This window comes from Cyprinodon tularosa, unplaced genomic scaffold, assembly GCF_016077235.1.
Source record: "Cyprinodon tularosa strain WSP-4 unplaced genomic scaffold, ASM1607723v1 ctg386, whole genome shotgun sequence".
Taxonomy (NCBI): Eukaryota; Metazoa; Chordata; class Actinopteri; order Cyprinodontiformes; family Cyprinodontidae; genus Cyprinodon; species Cyprinodon tularosa.
Genome location: NW_024039103.1, coordinates 532,564 through 551,372, shown reverse-complemented (window position 1 = coordinate 551,372; position 18,809 = coordinate 532,564). Strand labels below are relative to the sequence as shown.

Sequence of the window (18,809 nt, the reverse complement as noted above, 5' to 3'; positions counted from 1 at the left end):
TTAAACCCCCATCCCTCACCCCTCATTCCAAGTGTCCCTCTTCCCAGAAGGTCTGAGCAGAGTTGTTCTCCAGAAGAAAACTGAACTCCTTTTGGAAGATATCTCTTCACGTTCGCTTGGATCCAGTCTAACAGTTGAAAGCACAGTCTGTCTCCTTTGTGCACAGGTATGTCTCGGATCCAAACGTGGACTCTGTGTCTTTATATATAAGGTGTTAAATAAACTCTGACGCAAACGCAGAGTGTTTGTGTTTATCTACATGTTGGTGTATGCATGCAGGCATGGATAGCAGTAACATGTGTGCCTGACTGCATATCAGTGAGTTTTTTTTATGTCATTTATTCTTTTTATGATGTAGATCTGGGCACTTATTTTTGCTACACGTTGTGATACAGTGACCAGTCTGTATGTACGTCGTTATAAGATGATAAAAGCTATAAGGACAACAAAATAATATAGCAATGCTAAACAAAGGATCTGCAGTGAGAACAGAGCCCTACCAGTGATGGGGTAAAAGAAAAGACATAACAAACACAGCGAACACACCGGTCATCCATCTGCTCCCTGGACTCCTCCAAAACATGAAGCTGCAGAGGTCCAGTCATGGTAGAAGAAAGTAAAACCTCTTTTTGGTAAGAAATGATCTGTTCTTTATCCCTTTTCAACCCCTGGCTGCCTCTGTGGGACTTAAAAGACAGAGCCTCGTGATTCTTTTTCATTTCTAGTGATGATTCACCATCAGTGTGTCCAGTTTTCTCAGTTTGCTGCTCTGGATCAGGTTTTAACACAATGCCTAGAAGGAAACATGTAAGCAATGACCAGAAGCAACTGGTCACTATCAACCTGGTATGGGATAGAAAACTATGGATATCAGTATTTAAGCTGATGCTGATGGGGTGGATTTATTGAGCTATAAAATCCAGAGAGCGTGCCCCAGGGGATCCTGGGGGATTGGGATTTATTCTGGAAATTTAAGCTGCAGCTTAAATAACAAAAAACAAAAAAACAAAATTCTCATTTGAATTAAGGAGATACTTTAAGTTAAAAACATAAGGGTTGTGATAGCCCTGCTGTCATTGGACACACAGGATATGTTGGACTGTCACAAAAAACAGAGAGCTGTACATTAAACTTGGTAAAGACCAGATCACTTATACTCGACCTAAAAACAGAGGCTTTCATTTCTTACCATGACTATTCTGCTAAATGAAATAAATCACACAAACGAAACCTCCTCCAAACATCTGATAAGAAAGTAAACTCTGGATCTTTGCACACTTTTATACCTGAACAAAAACAGCCAGCCAGCTGAAGACGACTCTTCCCTGAAGCCCAACACTAAATCCACCAGTTCAGTGTAAATGGGTTGTGATCTTAATAAATCTAACTTTATAATCTCTGCTGCAGCCATAAAGTCTTCATATGTTTTAGTAAGAGAGGAGGTTTAGTTAGGTTTTGTTACTGTGATTGTGTTTGGATGGATGTAAGGGGTGTTTGTTTAAATCAGAGCACCAGCCGGCGTGGGGACAAATCATCAGCCTTTCCCCTTGTTTCTCCCCCTCTTTCAGGGACTCCCACTTGCAGAAACCTGTGAATCCACCGTCATGAACAGCAGCAACTGTGGCCTCCTCCATCACTGACTTCAAACCCTCCCTGCCCCTCTTTTACAGCCTCAACTCCGACTCCCGTCGTCCCTTCTCCTGTCAGTCTGCCCCTCCCGAGGAGAGAGAACAGAAATGGGGAACGGACTGCTGGACAACCTGAGGACAAAGGAGACAAAAGACTGTTTTAATGTTGCTGTTCTTTATTCCTCTGCACATTTGTTGCATTACTTAGCATTATTAAAAACCTTAAATCTTCTGCAGTGGTTTCAGTGTAAATGTTGAATTAGAGTGTTTCAACAGGCAGAGGGTGCTGTTCATCTTTTAAAGGCATCCCAAGTGTTACATTTTCTTTTGTTTTTCTTGGATTTTAGGGAGAATGGGAAAAAATCCATTGAAAAAATTCACAAAATCATTTGTTTTAGCTTTAGTTTATACTTCAAACCATGGTTTCTTATATACTGTTTGTATACATATTTTTGTGTGTGTGTGGCCATGTTTTTTTTAGGAATATACTACATTTTGGGGACCTTCAGGTGCTTGTGGGGACCAACGACTAGTCCCCATGTAAATTGGGTATTGGTTAGGTTTAGGGTTAGGTATGTGTTGGAAATGGTTAGGTTAAGGGTCTGGGTTAGGCCATAGAAGTGAGTGAGAAATGAATGGAAGTCTATGGAAAGTCCCAATAGGATAGTGTGACACTATATATTTATGTCTGTGTGTTCATATGTGTGTATTCAATCATAGGGTAGAGTAATTTTATTCATTTTTTAATACATTTATTATTAATGATATTTATTTAATCGCTTTAAATGCATTTTTATTGATTTAATGGGAAGTTTATTCATTTTTTTTTATTATTTAATGCAAGATATATAAAATTTACTAAGATGTAATGTTTACATATTTCATGGTAGACTTATTTACATCCACACGTATTTATTCCGTTATATATTTTGGCCCTCCTTATAGCTCAGGGATAACATAAAAATGATTGTTAAAATCACCTCAAACCCCCCCCACTTGGTGTTTCATGACCCCAAGGGGGTCCTGGGCCCCTATTTGAGAGCCCCTGCTTTCAACTATATTGGGTTCTTATTTCTTTACATTAATCAGTGCATCATAGGCAATATGTCATTCATAATGACTGAAAACACACTGCAATATATACAGATTGTTTAATAAAAAACATTGCAGTTTGTAGTTAAAAGTCAAATATTACCTATCCATGACACTCCTTAGGGCTCGCTCTATATTCATTCTGTGCCCCACTCGCGTCACCCCCAGATCCAGGTAGTCTTCCTTGGTCAAAGAGGGCAAATGGCTGCCATCAATCTCATTGTCAAGAAACCGCTCTCTATGCTCGCCAAGGTTGAGGTACGCCAGCCAGTCTGCAACATCGTACTTGGTCCAATAGGGTAAAGGCTTGGAAGCAAAAGGCTTTGTGGGGGAAGGGGGTGGTAAGTGGGGGTAACTTAGACAGGTAGGAGGCGGGTGGGGGTGCAGGGGTGGAGAGGATGTCCCTGAAAGAAAATGGGTTGGGGAAAGAGATCGTGACACTACTAAGGTGGAGTTTGGAGGTGGTGGGGCTCCAGAGGGGGCGAACAGAGGAGGAGAAGGTGAAAAGTAAGGATCTCCAAGAGGATTCCCAGGAGACGGAGGAGTGACTGAACCACGGAGGTCGTAGATGGCACTGTAGAGAGGTGACGTAGGGAGAAGGGGAAGGGACGATGGGCGGGGTGGGGCCACTTTGGGCCTTTCCGATTGGGATATAAGAGGACTCGGAGCTCGTCTGCGCTGAAGGATGTGAGATTCTGCCTTTCGGGACTCTCGACTCGGGATAAACTGGAACTCCAGGGCTTTGGTTCGGTACACAGGTCTGTGCTTGGGAGATGTAGGGTAAGGGGAATAAGACGTTGGGGACAACGGGGAGTGGGAACGGGGAGGTTGAGAAGTGGCTGGAGGCTGAGGCGATGGGGAACGCCCCCAGTTTGGGTACTGAGAGGCTGGGGTGGGAGACGGCGATAAGGATGGCTGTGATAAAGAAATTGGAGATGGAGACTGGGAGCGGACTGATGGCGGACTCAGTGCTGAGGCGGAGTCTTCAGAAAACCTGAGAACAAAAGCATAAAAAGGATGACAGAAAACTACAACAGAGATCCAGCAACAGTGAGATGAACAGAGAACAAAGTTATATACAATGTCTTTTGTTTGTAATACACAAATACGTTCAGAAGCTAATCTTAAAATAAAATTGTTCTTAGTGAAATTATGATTCAATGCTGATGCAAGAGAGCTGTTTTCACTGCATTTTATTCCTTTAATAAAATAAGAAAATGCCAACTACTGCTGAAAATGTACCCATGTATGTAAAGAAACATTGAAGAAAAAAACGTGACTTAGAAGCGTGTGCAGAGAATTTCATAGGTAACCAGAGCTATTTTAAGTATCCAACTCAGCCTTTTTTAGTCAAAGGCAGCACAAATTGGTCAATAAGAAGGTAGAGTTTTGGTCTCCTTTCAATCTGATGCGTTTTGATTAGGATTCCATGTTTTACCACTTTGACAGGGATTCTGACACGCCCCTCTACTAAAATTAAAAAGCCTTTAGGTTTCTGGAGTGTCAAATGACAACGCAACCCATTTTTTTTCCTGTGGATTCTGCTTAAATTTCGACCTTTCGAAAGATCATTCATTGACCTTAATACTGTGGTTCATTCACTCCTTAGTAGCCCTGGCAGAACGATTTGGGTGCCCATCATGCTTAAAGACTCATCTGGAAAGGTTTTATCACAGATTTTAATGGTACATGGCCCACTTTTAATGGTTTATTGATGCAGTGATACAGTAGTTGAACTGCTTACTGTCTCTAGATGGATGAACCAGATTTGCTTTATTCAATAAACTGTCTTTAAATTATTTAAATATCCTCCCATGCAGTCCACAATTTTTTTTTTTTATTGGGGCTTATAAAAACTTAAATCTAATGATGTCATTTTGTTCTCACAGTTGGAGCATTTAGCATCAGGCCGATTTACACCAATCCGTTACCAATTTCTCATATTTACGAGTTTGTGGTGGATCCAGAGTACCCAGAGAGAACTTGCACAAACACAGGGAAATCATGGAAAATCCATATCTACACAAAGATCAGATACTGGGATTTCAACCCAGGATCTTACTGCTACAAGGCAACAGTGCTGCTTACTTTGTAACCTGCAACCTATTACCCTGATAAACAAGGCAGCCACATTCAACCTCCCCTATTCCAAGAAAAAACACATAACTAGAAGAGGGCGTTTCTGATAAATTTGTGAAAAAAAGTGGTTGGGTTCAATCAAATGTGCAAACTGAATGAGAGTTTCAATTTTGTTTCAGGTTTAATTTAGATACCAATATTATAACAATGGTTTTCTAAGTTAAATAAGATTAAAACAAAATATATTTTCCATAACAATATTGATTGATATCCAGTGTTTGGAGAATGTTTATAATATTCTGAAGTAGTCTTCATCAAGACTATATATATTTTTTAATCCAATCTCTCTTTTTCAGTTTATTCAATCTCTGTCAGATCAGGTTACGATATTGTACAATGTCAGCTTAAAACATGAAAGACCATCAAAGAATTAGGAATGGAAATATTACAAGAAATTCTTAGTGGAAGCCAAATAAAAACAGAAAATAAACAACGAGGGACCTACAGTATCCACTGTGCTGTAACTAGTTCTAGGCTAATGGACGTTAGAGTCCGGTTAGGATGTCATGTTCTGCTGATAGAACAAACTTGCTTTTCCTTCAAAGAGAAAACAAGTGAAACTTCAGAGAAACAGAAGACAGTGTTGAGACAAGTTTAGCAAAACACAGACAGAATTTATAGGCAGAGGTTTGAACATCGTCTGACAGAGGTGAAGAACACTAATACCACATGTTTTTGTAATATCAGTCAAAAATGCGTTTTCTGCAGGCCTTTTTTTCCTATTTAAAGTAAGTCTTCTATATTTAATCCTTATTTTATGATATGGTTAAAAAAAACAGGCCATCGGACTCCAATAAAATTAGTACATCAAAATAAGTGCACAGTGGTCCAATACTGATTTTTAGGAAAACATGATTCATTTGAAAAATCTATGAGATTCTGTACCATTTATATATATAATTTAAAGAATGCAAAATAAAACAGAAGGCTAGGTTTTAGTTAATGTGTATGACAGTAGTTGCTCTATATATACAAAGTATGAGGGGGTAAAACCGTAACAAGCAAAATAGATGTCATTATTGGGTCAGATGTTGGGTTAGTGCTAGTGATGTTTAATACCACTGACTTCATTTCCTATCTGATCCTAAGTATTATACATGCTGGTGTTAGGGATACTGTTCGAATAATAGGTAAAGAGAGAGCTGAGCGAAAAATTCAAAGCTCACAATTTACTGGATAATGACCAAAAGTACAAGATCCTGGATACAACCAGATTAATGTTGCATGTAACCTAGCTGCTTCTGCAGAGTGAGGTCTGATCGTAGCATTAGTCCAAAATTTCCAAATTAAATGAATAAAGAAAGCATGTATTAATTTCTTCATGTAATAAATAATGCTTCGAAATCATCAACAGGTGTACTTTTTATGGATTTGGTAGATTACTGTAATTTGATAGAAAAAATGTATAAAGTTTTAAATAAAATTAACCAGATTCATTCTCATTTGTCACCTGGAATGGAAATAACATTCTCTATAAACAATTTCTCCTCTCTACCAACAAGTCTTTGGTAAAAACGTTCCCCTTTCAAACCTAGAGGCACAGTGTGGAATTACTTAAGTGCCCGTGTTTACTTCCTGGTCCCTGAACTAATCATTGTGTTCCAAGGGCTGCCAGAACAGAGTGCAGTTTTCAGTATTTTATGTTGACAAAAGAGCAGAAGCCTTCAAACATGGAAGGCAATCAAAGAAGACGAGAAAAAATCAGCAATACCTAAGAAGCCTTGTCATCCAAGTTATGTAGGATTTTAATATTAACTAAAAAGAGAAATCCGGGCTTTCCAAAGGTGCATTGAGGAGCTTCACAACCAACAGGCCAACTAACCGGATAAATTCAGATTGTGGCTTTTAGGGATCAGTACCTACATCAGTATAGGTTGATGTTAGTCATTTTTTATATATTGGTAAAATTGTGGTGACGAAAAAGCATAAACAATAAGATGATGTGAAGTTTCCACCAACCTGTGCCTGCTTAGTGGTCTATGGCTGCTCCAGCTGTCTTTACTTCTTTGCTGCAGTTTGCTGCTCAGCTCGTTAATAATGCTGGGCTTCATGCTTGATGCAGGAGGGTAAATTTTCTTTCCTTCTAAAAAGGACCCTGACTGGCTCCCCCCATCAGCACTCATCTGACCATCGCCCCAGACTTGCCTCATTTCAGGAGTTCGTGGTCGCTCAAAGTACGGTGATGTTGGACGGCCCAAATTCTGAATGTCTCTCATCCCGTAACCATCTTGAGCACTTTCGTCTTCCCCGAGTCCCTCCTCTACTTCATAATCTACCTGCCCATCTCTTTGCCTGTGGGAGTGGTAGGATGCAGGAGCAGTGCTGGTCTGTCGATGAGGGTCAGCACTGCGATTACCTTCTCTAAACCTGTTGGTTTTTGGGTATGTGGAAGCTGCTGCTGTTGCATTCTGCATCTCAAAGGTTTGCCCATCAAGGTAGCTCATGTATGACTCCAGAAAGTCCCCACCTCCTCGTTCTGTTTCTCCTAAACTCCCTCCCATTCGCCCATGCCCTCCAGCTCCAACTCTCTCTCCTCGGACTCCAGCCCCACTTAGACCCAAAATGCTGTCCAAATGGTGATCACTGCTACTGCGGCTATCAAGTTCCTCAATCCCAGAGTCTACAACTGTTTCCTGGGACTCCCCTTTTTTGGCAGAAGGGTGAGGCCGATGGTGGTCGCTAGTCCTTCCTGTGATGGTGGTGGAGTAAGTTGAATGAGTGGGGTGTGTTCTCTCTTTATGGAACTGACTGGAGGTGGTTGTGGTAGCAGCAGTGGTGGTGGTAGCTGAACAAGTAGCGGTTGTGGCATGGGAAGCAGTGCCTCTGTGTGGGACGGAAGTGGCAGCAGTGCTGGAGGGAGCCAGGGGACCCCGGTAAGCTGGGGGAGGTGCTACCACATGCTGGGGAGGTGTTGGTGATGATCGTCCAGATGTGTGAGTGCTGTTGTAAAGGTGGTGAGACATTGAAAACGGTCTGTGGTAGGACCCAGCTCCAGGAGGAGGTGGAGGTGAGACTGCGGGGGGAGGAGGAGGACCCATGGATGGCTGAAGGGTTGAGGGTGAAGAAGGCGGTGGAGGATTTGGTGATGTCTGAGAAGGGGAAGGAGCAGACTGAGTCAGATTTGCCACCTCGCTGTCATATGATGTGAGGCTCGATGCAGTGGAGTCCCCCGCCTGAGGAGAGTGTAGAGGTGTATGGGCTGGAAAGCTGCTAATATAATGTTCTTTTTGTGGAGGAGGTGGGGGTGGTGGAGGTGGAGGAGGTGGTGGAGGAGGGGGAGGGACTTGCTGTTGCAGATGGAACAGGCTGTTGGAAAGCATTCCATGTTGGGAATATCCTGATATTCCCCTGTCAAAGCTATTTGCAAACTCCAAAGGTGGAGGGAGAGGGTCCGCGTAGACAAATTCATCATCTGCATCAACTGAGGGAGCAGGAGGAGGAAGAACCATCAAACCTGTTCCAGTGTTTTTAGAGGTGTTTGCTGCCTGTTGGGTATTGGTTGGTGGAGGAGAAGGAGGTGTGAGGGACAGGATATAAGCATCAGCTTGACTTTCCATCCTGAGAAACGAGGGTCTTCTGGGCTGCTGGCCTGAACTTTCCACAGCCTGCTCTGCACGCCTCATGTAACCTTCTCTCTCTTTATCCCTCTCCCTCTCTCTAGAATGTTCTCTTTCCCTTGACCTGTCACGCTCCTTATAAGACGGCTGATATGGCTGAGACTGATAGTGGTGTGTATGGACCGTTTTGTCCTCAGAGAACCGAACTCTAAGACCCTCACGAGCTCCACCCACTTCACGCTCCCGGTCCCCACCTTCTTCCCCCCATGTACTACCTACTCCCCTGAGGATTCTTGGCGAGGGTGGACGACCAACTGTGGGCGTGGTAGCTGCCAAAGAAGAAGAAGTCACCAGGTAAGAGCTTGAAGACTGCGTTGTTGATGATACTGGCTGAGTGGTGACACCGGATGAAGGGAACACCATGCTTGACATTTGGCGGGTCAAGAGATGTTCTGTTCCCCTCCGTAACCTGCTGTCATCCCTCAGGGCACGCTCCCTGGCAGCCAGGGCGAGGCCCAGAGGTGATGTGGGGTCGAGTGCCTTCCCAGTTAAAGGATGAATAAAAGTGGTGTTGGAGGAGGAAGATGGTTGTCTGCCTGCTGCGGTGTACAGATCAGCAGGCACAGATTTGGGCTGATAGTCCAGGGCCGTAGAGGGATACTCTGGTAGGCCAAAGGCTGGAGGCATGCTCCGGGTGTGTTGGATAAAGGTGTCTGCAGAAAACATGCCCTCATCAATAGACTTGGAAGGGCGCAGTCGTGTTGATGAACTTTCAGGTTGATTGTTTAACTGCTGCTGAGACACCTGAGATCTTGAAGCTCCTCCTAATGCTTCACTTATCCCAAGACTCAGGTCATCCTCAGCAGACATAAATAAGGAGGCACTCTTTCGACGGGCTTCAAGAAATCGCTCCCTGTCTCGGCGAGCTGCGCCAACAATAGCGGCCCCAAACTGGCTGGTAAAGTCCAGATTTTCCTGGGCTCGAATAGCAGGCAAAGATGGAGGTGGGGGTGCTGGGATGGATGGTGGTGCAGGTGGCTGTGGAGCAGGAGTAGATGGAGGCGGGCCATGAGGTGTTTTTGTATCACTTGTCTCCCCCGACGCTGGAACATCAGCCTCCACACTGCTGCCCTGGCTGCTCCGTCCACTGCTGCTGGTTGAGGGAGCCTTTACAATAATTGTGGGGATTGGAATTGAGCTTTTCTCCACAGAGTCTTTGCTCCCTAGGCTTCCCTGGCCTAGACGCAGCTCCTCTATCTTAGATTGCTTTACTAGAGGCCCTTTTCCTCTTCTGGCCCCTCCTTTGGGGCCACCTGCTGCAGGTGCACTGCGGTCTGCCCGCTGGGGTTGACTCTGGGTGGTCTGTTGTTGCTGGGGCATTACAGTAGCAATGCTGGACGGGGGCACAGCTGTGCTATAGCCTCTCCTTAGGCCTGCTGATTTAGTTCCTGTGCCAGCCCCGATCCCAGCTCCAACAGACTCCCCAGTATAGGCAACCTTTCGCGATGCAGTCCTGCTTTGAGCTGTATGAGAAGCTGCATGTACATAAGGAGTTGCATGGTCTGCTGCTCCACCAGCAGTGCCAGTGGTGGAACCACCCACCCTCTCCCTGCCACCCTGGCTCAGGTGTCCTGACTGGGAGAAGGGCTGGTAGTGTGCAGAGCTGAACGTTGACTGGGACACGGAGACAGAGGACTGCTGGGATGACTTCGTTCTCCAGCCGATCAGTGGGGCAGAGGAGAATGGAGGTTCGGGGGGAGCTGTCGTAGGAGGAGGGGGAATATCATCTGGACCAGGCACTGACAGACTCCGTGCAAACTTAATTGCAGGAGGATGCAAAAACTGCTTCTCCTCCTCAGGCACACCTACAGTACAGGGACAAGAACAATCCAGAAGAAAACATCAGTTAACAGGTTACAGCTATTAACAAATATAAACAAACTGTTTCTTTGGAGGTAAATAAAGTTGCGATTGTCTGTCTGAATCTGCCTGCCCGACAAAGTCTGTCCTCAGCTCCATGATTTGCAGAACTGTAGATATATCACTGCGAGATATTTCTCAAAGAATATCAGAATGCACAGCATAGAAAAGCATACAATCCCACTGCATTGTATGGATATTTACTACTTTTTCATGCTTTAACAACAAATTTAATGTATTCATTCTTGCGTTTTATGTGATAAATGAAAATTGGGCATAATTGTGAAGAAAAAAAATACTACTTTGTGTTCAATGACTCTAGATTCAGCTGTGTTTACACTATGAGTTTTAACCGCTTTATGCCCATTGTTGCAAATTTGCAACGTATTATGTACGGAGTCAAATAGCATGTGTTTTCCCCCAATGGAAAGATATTACACATTTAGTGTGGACCTAGGAACCTCTTGTATCTAATATAACTGGCCCCTCAAAATGTCTGTTATAAGTAACTGTTATAAATATTGTAATAAATTTGATATAGACCTACATTTATATTTATATTTACATTGATAGAAAGTTTAAAAACTTCAATTTGGCAACTACTTTGGCTTGACCTGGCTTCAGACTGCTGGACCTCTGAGACTGCCTGTACCTGGGGTTTTGCTGTTTTTCAGGTGTGAGTGAGCTTCCTGTTACAGAGAGGATCTTTGCTGGTGGCTGGGCTGACCTGTGTTGCTGCACACCTGAAAACACTTCTCAATCAAGATGACTAACTAACTACTTCTCTGCCTAAATCTGCATGTGGGAACTACAAACCAACATGACATTTAAATTTTTTTTTTCTTTCTGTCAGCAGCAGAGTCAAACAAACTGTCTTTTATCAGTGATATATCTAACTCCATTTTAAATCAAACTGAACTCCCTCTGATTGCAGATAACTTATGTTTAAACCACACACACAAAAGCAGAACTATAACTTAATAAGAAAATGAATCGGATTAAGTACATTTACAAGAGTTAAAGAGGTATTTATATAGTACAGATACAGGTGGAGTACATACTTTGGGCCACAGACAAGACATTGTCGCATACAAAGGTCAGAACATCTTGAAGCTTTACTGGACCAGAGGACAGACAGACAGGTGGACGAGGGGCAGACGGAAAAAAAACAGACAACCTCACCGATGGATTTCTGCCGCAGCATACCGTGCTGTGGGGCGTGACCAGAGCTGTACTGTCCACGCTCGTAGCCAAGTCCCAGTCCTGACATCATCCCCATCCCAGACTGATCACCGTAGTTTGGCTGAAACAATACAAAACATTTTGTACTCAAAATGCACTTTAACACTTCCACATATTTTTCTCTTTTGAAATTATAGACTTTTCCAGCCTTAATGTTTAAACCGATCTAAAGTTTGCATTTAGAAGGAATCATTTTAATGATACCCAATACAATCTATACATCTCTTGTCTTTACACGCTAATGCTTACAGGCATAGTTACAGTGAACAGGTCACCAGTCCATCACAGGGCAACACAAAGACACAGAATAAACAACCCACACAAATCAATTTTAAGAAACAAGTTTAAAAAGAACAAATAAATACACAATAAGTATATAATCTTAAACCCACAATTAAATTTAAAAAAGTGATTTTACTGATTAATTAAATATTCTGTTTATGAAGATTACATTTGTGGCAAATCTGGATTATTTCTGTGAATTTATGGCATTATTGGGCTTCCATAGCTCAAAGTTATATGAGTTTATCACCTTTTGTTCTTAGATTGCACACTCATACCTGGTCAACTAGGTCACTATGTGATACCAATAACTGCAAATGTTAAGGCAAGGCAAGGCAAATTTATTTGTATAACACAATTCAGTACAAAGACAATGCAAAGTGCTTTACATGATTAAAATACAGGTAGATAAAACAGAATCAAAGCAAGTAGGAAAAAGGTGGTTAAGGGTGGTTTACTTTCATTTGCTGACTTAAAACAGTTTAAATTTAGTTTCACTTTAAATTAAGGTCCCCTCCTAGAAGGGATGGTTATATTTTTCTATAATGAAATTTAAGAAAAAAATTTTTTTTTTCAGATTTGAGAGAAAAATAGTGTGACCAGCTTTATCTCCAATGAATTGGATTTTACTTCCTCTGATCTTCTAGAAAAAAACAAATGTAATCATGAATCTTATTAATTCTTTGTCTTTTATAGCTGCTCTAATTCTCTGGAGGCAGCAACTTCACTAATAAAGGACCATATTCTTTAAATATCAGGAACTAACAGCGAACTGAATGAGATCTAAATAGTTTTCACCTCAGAAACATTATCCTGAAAATCATTTCATCATCACCATATCTACTTATAATAAGAATGATAATGCCACCTGTGGCCAAAACATAGAACTTCAGCACTCTTCTGCTCGTTCTAATAGCTTTCACTCATACTTGACAATTACTTTTTTTTATTGACTTTTTTTCACCTTACCTGGATTTCCCTTTGATGTCTGAGTTGAGCTGGATGCTGATCGCTTCTGAGTATTCACAAAATGAATCTTAAATATAACACTTTGATTGCTTGGACCCATTTAACATGGACAGGCTTGACATCCGCTGAACAGCGCCGCAAGTTACGACTCAAAGTAAATTCAGGAAAATAGGCAACAGGCTTATAGGTGTATTGGCGCTGAACTACAGAGGTGTTCAGTCTGCTACTCTAATCATATTTTAGTCATAAAGGGTCAAATAAACAGACAATTTTTAATATATTGTTCAGTAAAATCTACATGTCTCTTTTATAAAATGACTAAAGGGCCGTAAGTTTTAATGTTTGTTTTTGTTGTTTTTTTACAGTCTACATGACCATCTAAGCCGCCCGTTGACATGAAGCCCTACATCATTACTCATTACATCATTAGGTGTATTGGCGCTGAACTACAGAGGTGTTCAGTCTGCTACTCTAATCATATTTTAGTCATAAAGGGTCAAATAAACAGACAATTTTTAATATATTGTTCAGTAAAATCTACATGTCTCTTTTATAAAATGACTAAAGGGCCGTAAGTTTTAATGTTTGTTTTTGTTGTTTTTTTACAGTCTACATGACCATCTAAGCCGCCCGTTGACATGAAGCCCTACATCATTACTTTAGATAAGCTGTAGAGGTTCACAGCAGCGAGTCACAATGTTTCAGTGGGATGGCACCAAATTAACCATCCAGCATTTTCACCTTTGCTAGTAAAGAGCCCAGATTCATTTCTAAATACCACAAATGTGTAGAACCACTGTTTTACATGCATGAATGTCCCTCTATTACCCTCTAGAACTTGCTTTTAGCTGAACTCCTTCAGCTGAATTTTTTTATGCAGCATTTCCTATTTCCACAGCCCTTTGTTCTGGGGGCTTTTGGATCCTTTCTCGTTTCCTCTTAAATGTTTCCTTACTTTTTACTAAAAATTGTATAGCCAGTTTTCTGGAAACAACCAAAATCTCTTAGCAGACTTGTTTGATTTGCAGAGATTTTGCATCCTTTACCCTGGTTCAGCTAGCAGCTCCATTTCTGGCCGACGTTTTCTGTCAATCAGACAGCTGCAACTGTACATTAAGATGTTAAAAAAAATTCATAATTTCATTAAAATGTATGCTTAGGTGTCCAGATTTGTACAAAAAAGTCAATATATAACTGACATTACATGTTTAAAAAGATTAAAAAGTTATAAAGTTATAAAAGATATAAGTGCAAATCACACATTTATGAGTACCCCTGATAAAGCTGTTGGTGGCGGTAATGCACCCAAACTGCCTTTTTTATTAAAAAAAATGGAAAAAGACAAAAACAGACCTACTGATTAAACTTTATGCTATGCGTGCCTTGAAAACAGCATTTCTGCAGGGATATAATGTTGAACAGTGCTTTTGTTTTAGTCTTTGTTTCATGGTGGTTGGTGAACAAACCTCAGGTGCATAAACTGTTAAGGGATGTAACACCTATAGACTTGTACTTGATTTATACTCATAAATTTGTTATTGGTACTTATAGGTTTGCAAAGTGTAACTTTTTAACTACATGTATCTGATATAGTTGAGTTGACGAGAAACAAGTACAAATCTTAAATCTAATTACAAATATCGACTTACATTTACAAATTTAGACATCTACGAATTGCAAATTGCGGGATCAGTCATTGTTTTTCTATCCACTTGATCTGAAAAATCTATTATTATAATCTTGGAAGTAAAGTTTGCCCATTAGAAAAAGCATTTGACTAAAAGACTGAGTGAAAATTCACAAAAAGCAGCGATTTCATATCTTTTCCAGTATGTCACAAAACAAACCTCATTTCCGTAGAAACTTCGTCCCCTGTCCCTCTTTGGCCCCTGTCCCCGTGTCCCAGAAGCCTCGTTGGTGTTGATTGTCTGCTGAGCCGCTGCAAGAATTTCATCGAGTTTATCTGAGAGGGAAAAAGAAGGAAAGAGACAGACAGAGAGACGGGGAGAGAAAGAGACGTACCAGGATGAAACAGAAAAATGGACAGCAATAAAACAGGTAGAACCCTGGGAAAAAGGTGACAGGACGTATGATGGGGTTCAGAAGAACTGCAGGATATACTAAAGCAGCATCTTACTCAAAGCCATCTGATAAACTGTCCTCTTCTTCTCTGAAACTTGCGAGGATTCGAATTCTGAGAGAGAGGAAGACAAAGAGGCCAGTGATTGATGGGTCATTTTAGACAGACATAAATGCTTAGCCTTTAACCGGGGGTGCACCAGAGCGTACCTGATTTTTTTTTCCAAGGGGTAGCAGCTGGAAGGAGGACAAAAGGAGACTTAAGTTTTTGGCAGGAGTGAAAGTGTGTTGCTACAGAGCATACTAATCATATTCCCCAGAGCTTGACGAACTGAGTCACCCTTTGAAAAACGCACATTCACACCCCCGCAGCACGCAACCAAAGCATGCACACTCATGTTACAGTAAACAGGCTGCAAACACATATGCTGTGCTTTCACGCGAACATGGACTTTAGGGCTGGAGCCCACTCCCACCTCTCTCCACTGTCAAACGGTTAGGATCCAGTCAGCGGGGCAGCGAGCACAAAGGAGACAGAGGAAGAGGCAGAGTTAGTGGTTAACCCAGCTAACTGAGGAGTTTAGAAAAGTGGGGAAGAGGAAGAACTTAAGGTGACCCTTACATTCACGGGTGTGACTGAGGTTTGGTGTAAATACAATAGAAATGGGTTTTTAAAAAAGGGAAGCGCATGTTTTTACTGCCACTAACTTCCTCTAAACATACTTGGACAACAATCTCCTGGATATTACAGCCAGTTTAAAGACCCCATGTGCCCTGCAGGATCATTTCGATTTTAATGTTCTTGTTATCTTGCTGCTTGACTTATAGGTGAACTGGGACACTGCACCAATCACAGGGGTGAGAAAGCTGAACAGGTGCCACAGTGAAATGAATTCATTAGCATCAGAATCAGCATATGGCAGCGGCTTACATTGCTTCGTCACACTGGGTGCTCTTTTCACCTTGATTCAAAGAAGAAAACAAGCAATTCAAACCTTACTTTGTCTTACAGATAAAGCATCTTTACCTTTATGGCAATTCAATTTAGATGTTTATATTTTCTGACCGAAAAATTAATATTTAGACTTTATTATTTATTATTTAATGTTTCTCCTGCTTGTGATTCATGTTCAAATGAAGCATTTGGTTTTATAGTGATTTTTTAATACCATTTAATTAAATATGTGCCTGTTACAGTTAGATTTAGCTAATTAAACACATGTAATTTCATATGTAGAACCAAGTTATGTTTTATTAAGAGCTTAATCTATACATTGAATACTAATTTATTATGTTTTGTTTTACATGTACATTAAAGCTTGAGGCTTGTAACGGGTTAAAGATCCCTACAGATGAACAACATAGTCAGGTAGTAAAAAAAAAAAGAAAGCCAAATTAAAACTATAAAAAGTACCGGCTCACAAGAAGCGAAATAGGCTTTTTGTCTATGGACTAAATCTGTGAATAATTCAGTTTGAAAGTTTCAGTTGTATTCAGTGAGAGTGGTGACATCAGAAAATGGGGTTGGTGGGGTTCGGGACACCCGTGTCTGTCTGTATGATTGGTCTTTCATGCTTTGTGCAGATCAGGTGAGGTCACAACACCATAAGAAGGCAGGTAAGAAGAGGAGACGTGGAAAACAACTATGCAGATGGTAGAGTTACAGTCAAGACCACACCAACCAAGACCAAGGAGTACCGAGACTGAGGCGGAGACCTTGGTCTCAGGTTTATCTTAAAGGGATGGATCAGGATTTCTGAAATCAGGTTTTGTTAAAAGCTAATATCTCACTTGCAGAACATGAGTCTCTTTATTTGCTATAAAGTCACATAAGATTATCCAAAAGTTAACTTAAGTACACCACTTTATAAAAATCAGCAACTATTGTCGTGCTTGCATCGGGTGGTTAATCACTCAGAAGCTGCTCTTTATTTTCACAGAAAATGCAGGTTAGGACATGCTGCCAATAATGACCTCCCTTGTTTAATCCATATACTGTACTGTATGTAGAACAGAACATATCAATAGTTTTTAGCTCAGAGAGGCTGAAAAATACAGCAGTGGGATTGTGGTTTCAGTGTTGCTGATTTTAAAGTTTTTTTCTTTTGCCATTTTATTTTCCATCCATGTTCAAAACAAACACAATAAACTAAACTAAGTATGTTTAACAAAGTTATAAACTGCCGGTTATTTTAAATGAAGTACTTCGACTTTAAAAACGTCAGTTTTTGGTACATGTTTCCCAAATGAAAATTGTTCGTAGTACACCGTCTAATATAATCGATCTTTAACTTCTTTGTTTGTAGATATTTTCCCCCTGACACATTTCTTCTGTTTGTTCACACCTCGTATCCCAGGTAAATACAAAATGTAGTTTTTAAAATGACGATGCTGACTATTGAAGAAAAAAAAGGGGATTCTGACCAACCTGGTCATGTGTGAAAACGTAAATGACCCATAACACTTTGTTAGATCATGATTTAATTGTAAGATACCCAATCTTCCTATAAAGAGTGGAACCTTAAACCTTCTAGGATAAAATATTAAGAATGATAACAGTTTCAGAGAATACGGAAGAGGTATAGTATGTCAGAATTCTGAGAAAAAAGTCAGAATTCTGACTTTAATCTCAGAATTCTGACTGAATTTTGACAATAAAAAAAGTCAGAATTCTGAGAAAAAAGTCAGAATTCTGACTTTTTTCCCATACTAAACTGAAATAAAATAACTTTTTTTTTCCCCACTGGCCCTAATCCTCTTCCATAAGAGAAACTGGAATTTGCAGTAGAAAAAAAAGTCCAAGCCGAAAAAGAACACCTCTAGGAACCACACAATTTGAAGAATTTAAACAATTTTTTTTAAAGCAGAATGGGTAAAAAATGGAAATATGTTTTTTAAAACATAATTTAAAGAAATTATGTTTGTCTTTTCTGTAATGTTTAAGAGTAAGATAAAAAAAGCAATGACAGAATAAAGCAGTAATGGGGGGAAATGCTTTTTCATGGGCAACACTGCAAAGCTAAGGACAGTTTAAAAGTTCACAAAATATTGTTTTGATTGGAGTTTAGTTTTGGCCACTCTTCAACTATATGTACATTTATCCTGTAGGACCCGCTAACATAGGGAGAGTTGATCTTTGCAGGTAAGATATTGACTGTTCGCAAGCCTATAACAGAACCTCACTTTAAAAAGAATCTCCGACCACCCCTTCAAGTTTTATATAGTTGTTAGCAGTTTAGAAAGTCCATCTGACTGTAGGAGCTTCTCTTTTATAAATCAGCAGGTGATCACTGGGCATGCTCAGAACCACCCAGCAGAAGCGGTAAACACAAGAAGATCTAAGCCATCCACAATTAAAACACTGGCAAACATTATGATCTGCGAGTGGGGGCGTTGACCCTCGCTTTGCACTCTCCTCCCACAATTTTGCCTCAAATAGCGATGGCTTAGCCACACATAATGCTGTTACCATAGGAACAGACCAGGAGCAAAGTTAAATTACTCATCTCAATAATTTTATTCCTGGTAGGATTTCTTCCAAAGGAATTAGCAGAAATGTTCAGAAATCAGATAACAAAAGCAAAAAGAAGCAGTTTAGACTCTTAGTGGGACCTCTCCTCAAGTGACACCCGTCCTCTAAGAGTGTTTAGTTGTCCTCTGAAGATAAAGAAAGAGGGCCAGGGAGGAGTAGGGGGTGCAGGAGGTTAAAGGTAAGAGCGGGCAGTGAGAGAGGGATCACACGGTGGATGGCAACACTTTTCTGGGTGGGGTTACCTGTAGTGGGGGTGCTGGTAGTGACAGTGTGGAACCTCTGAAAAAACAGTGAAACGTATTGAGACCATCATCTGACACCAGTCATCTCTGGCTTCTTCCTGCAACTAAATAACTGCCGTCTTAATTT

The 18,809-nt window shown here is 40.9% G+C and overlaps 1 protein-coding gene across 3 annotated transcripts in view; it reads right to left on the bottom strand.

Moving 5' to 3' along the window:
- Positions 1-259: 259 nt before the first annotated feature.
- The window catches only part of shank1 (SH3 and multiple ankyrin repeat domains 1), a 130,944-nt gene continuing 112,394 nt past the window's right edge, over positions 260-18,809 (bottom strand). The window contains exons 20-27 of one of the 3 annotated variants that reach the window (XM_038297323.1): positions 15,385-15,393; positions 15,119-15,145; positions 14,967-15,023; positions 14,677-14,792; positions 11,519-11,639; positions 6,819-10,281; positions 2,824-3,714; positions 260-1,760 (exon numbers count right to left, since the gene is read on the bottom strand). In XM_038297323.1, the coding sequence (XP_038153251.1) occupies positions 1,673-1,760; positions 2,824-3,714; positions 6,819-10,281; positions 11,519-11,639; positions 14,677-14,792; positions 14,967-15,023; positions 15,119-15,145; positions 15,385-15,393 (4,772 nt within the window). In that variant the 3' untranslated portion in view covers positions 260-1,672. The remainder of the gene's footprint in view (positions 1,761-2,823; positions 3,715-6,818; positions 10,282-11,518; positions 11,640-14,676; positions 14,793-14,966; positions 15,024-15,118; positions 15,146-15,384; positions 15,394-18,809) is intronic. The other 2 variants (XM_038297325.1, XM_038297324.1) reach the window with 2 other exon arrangements.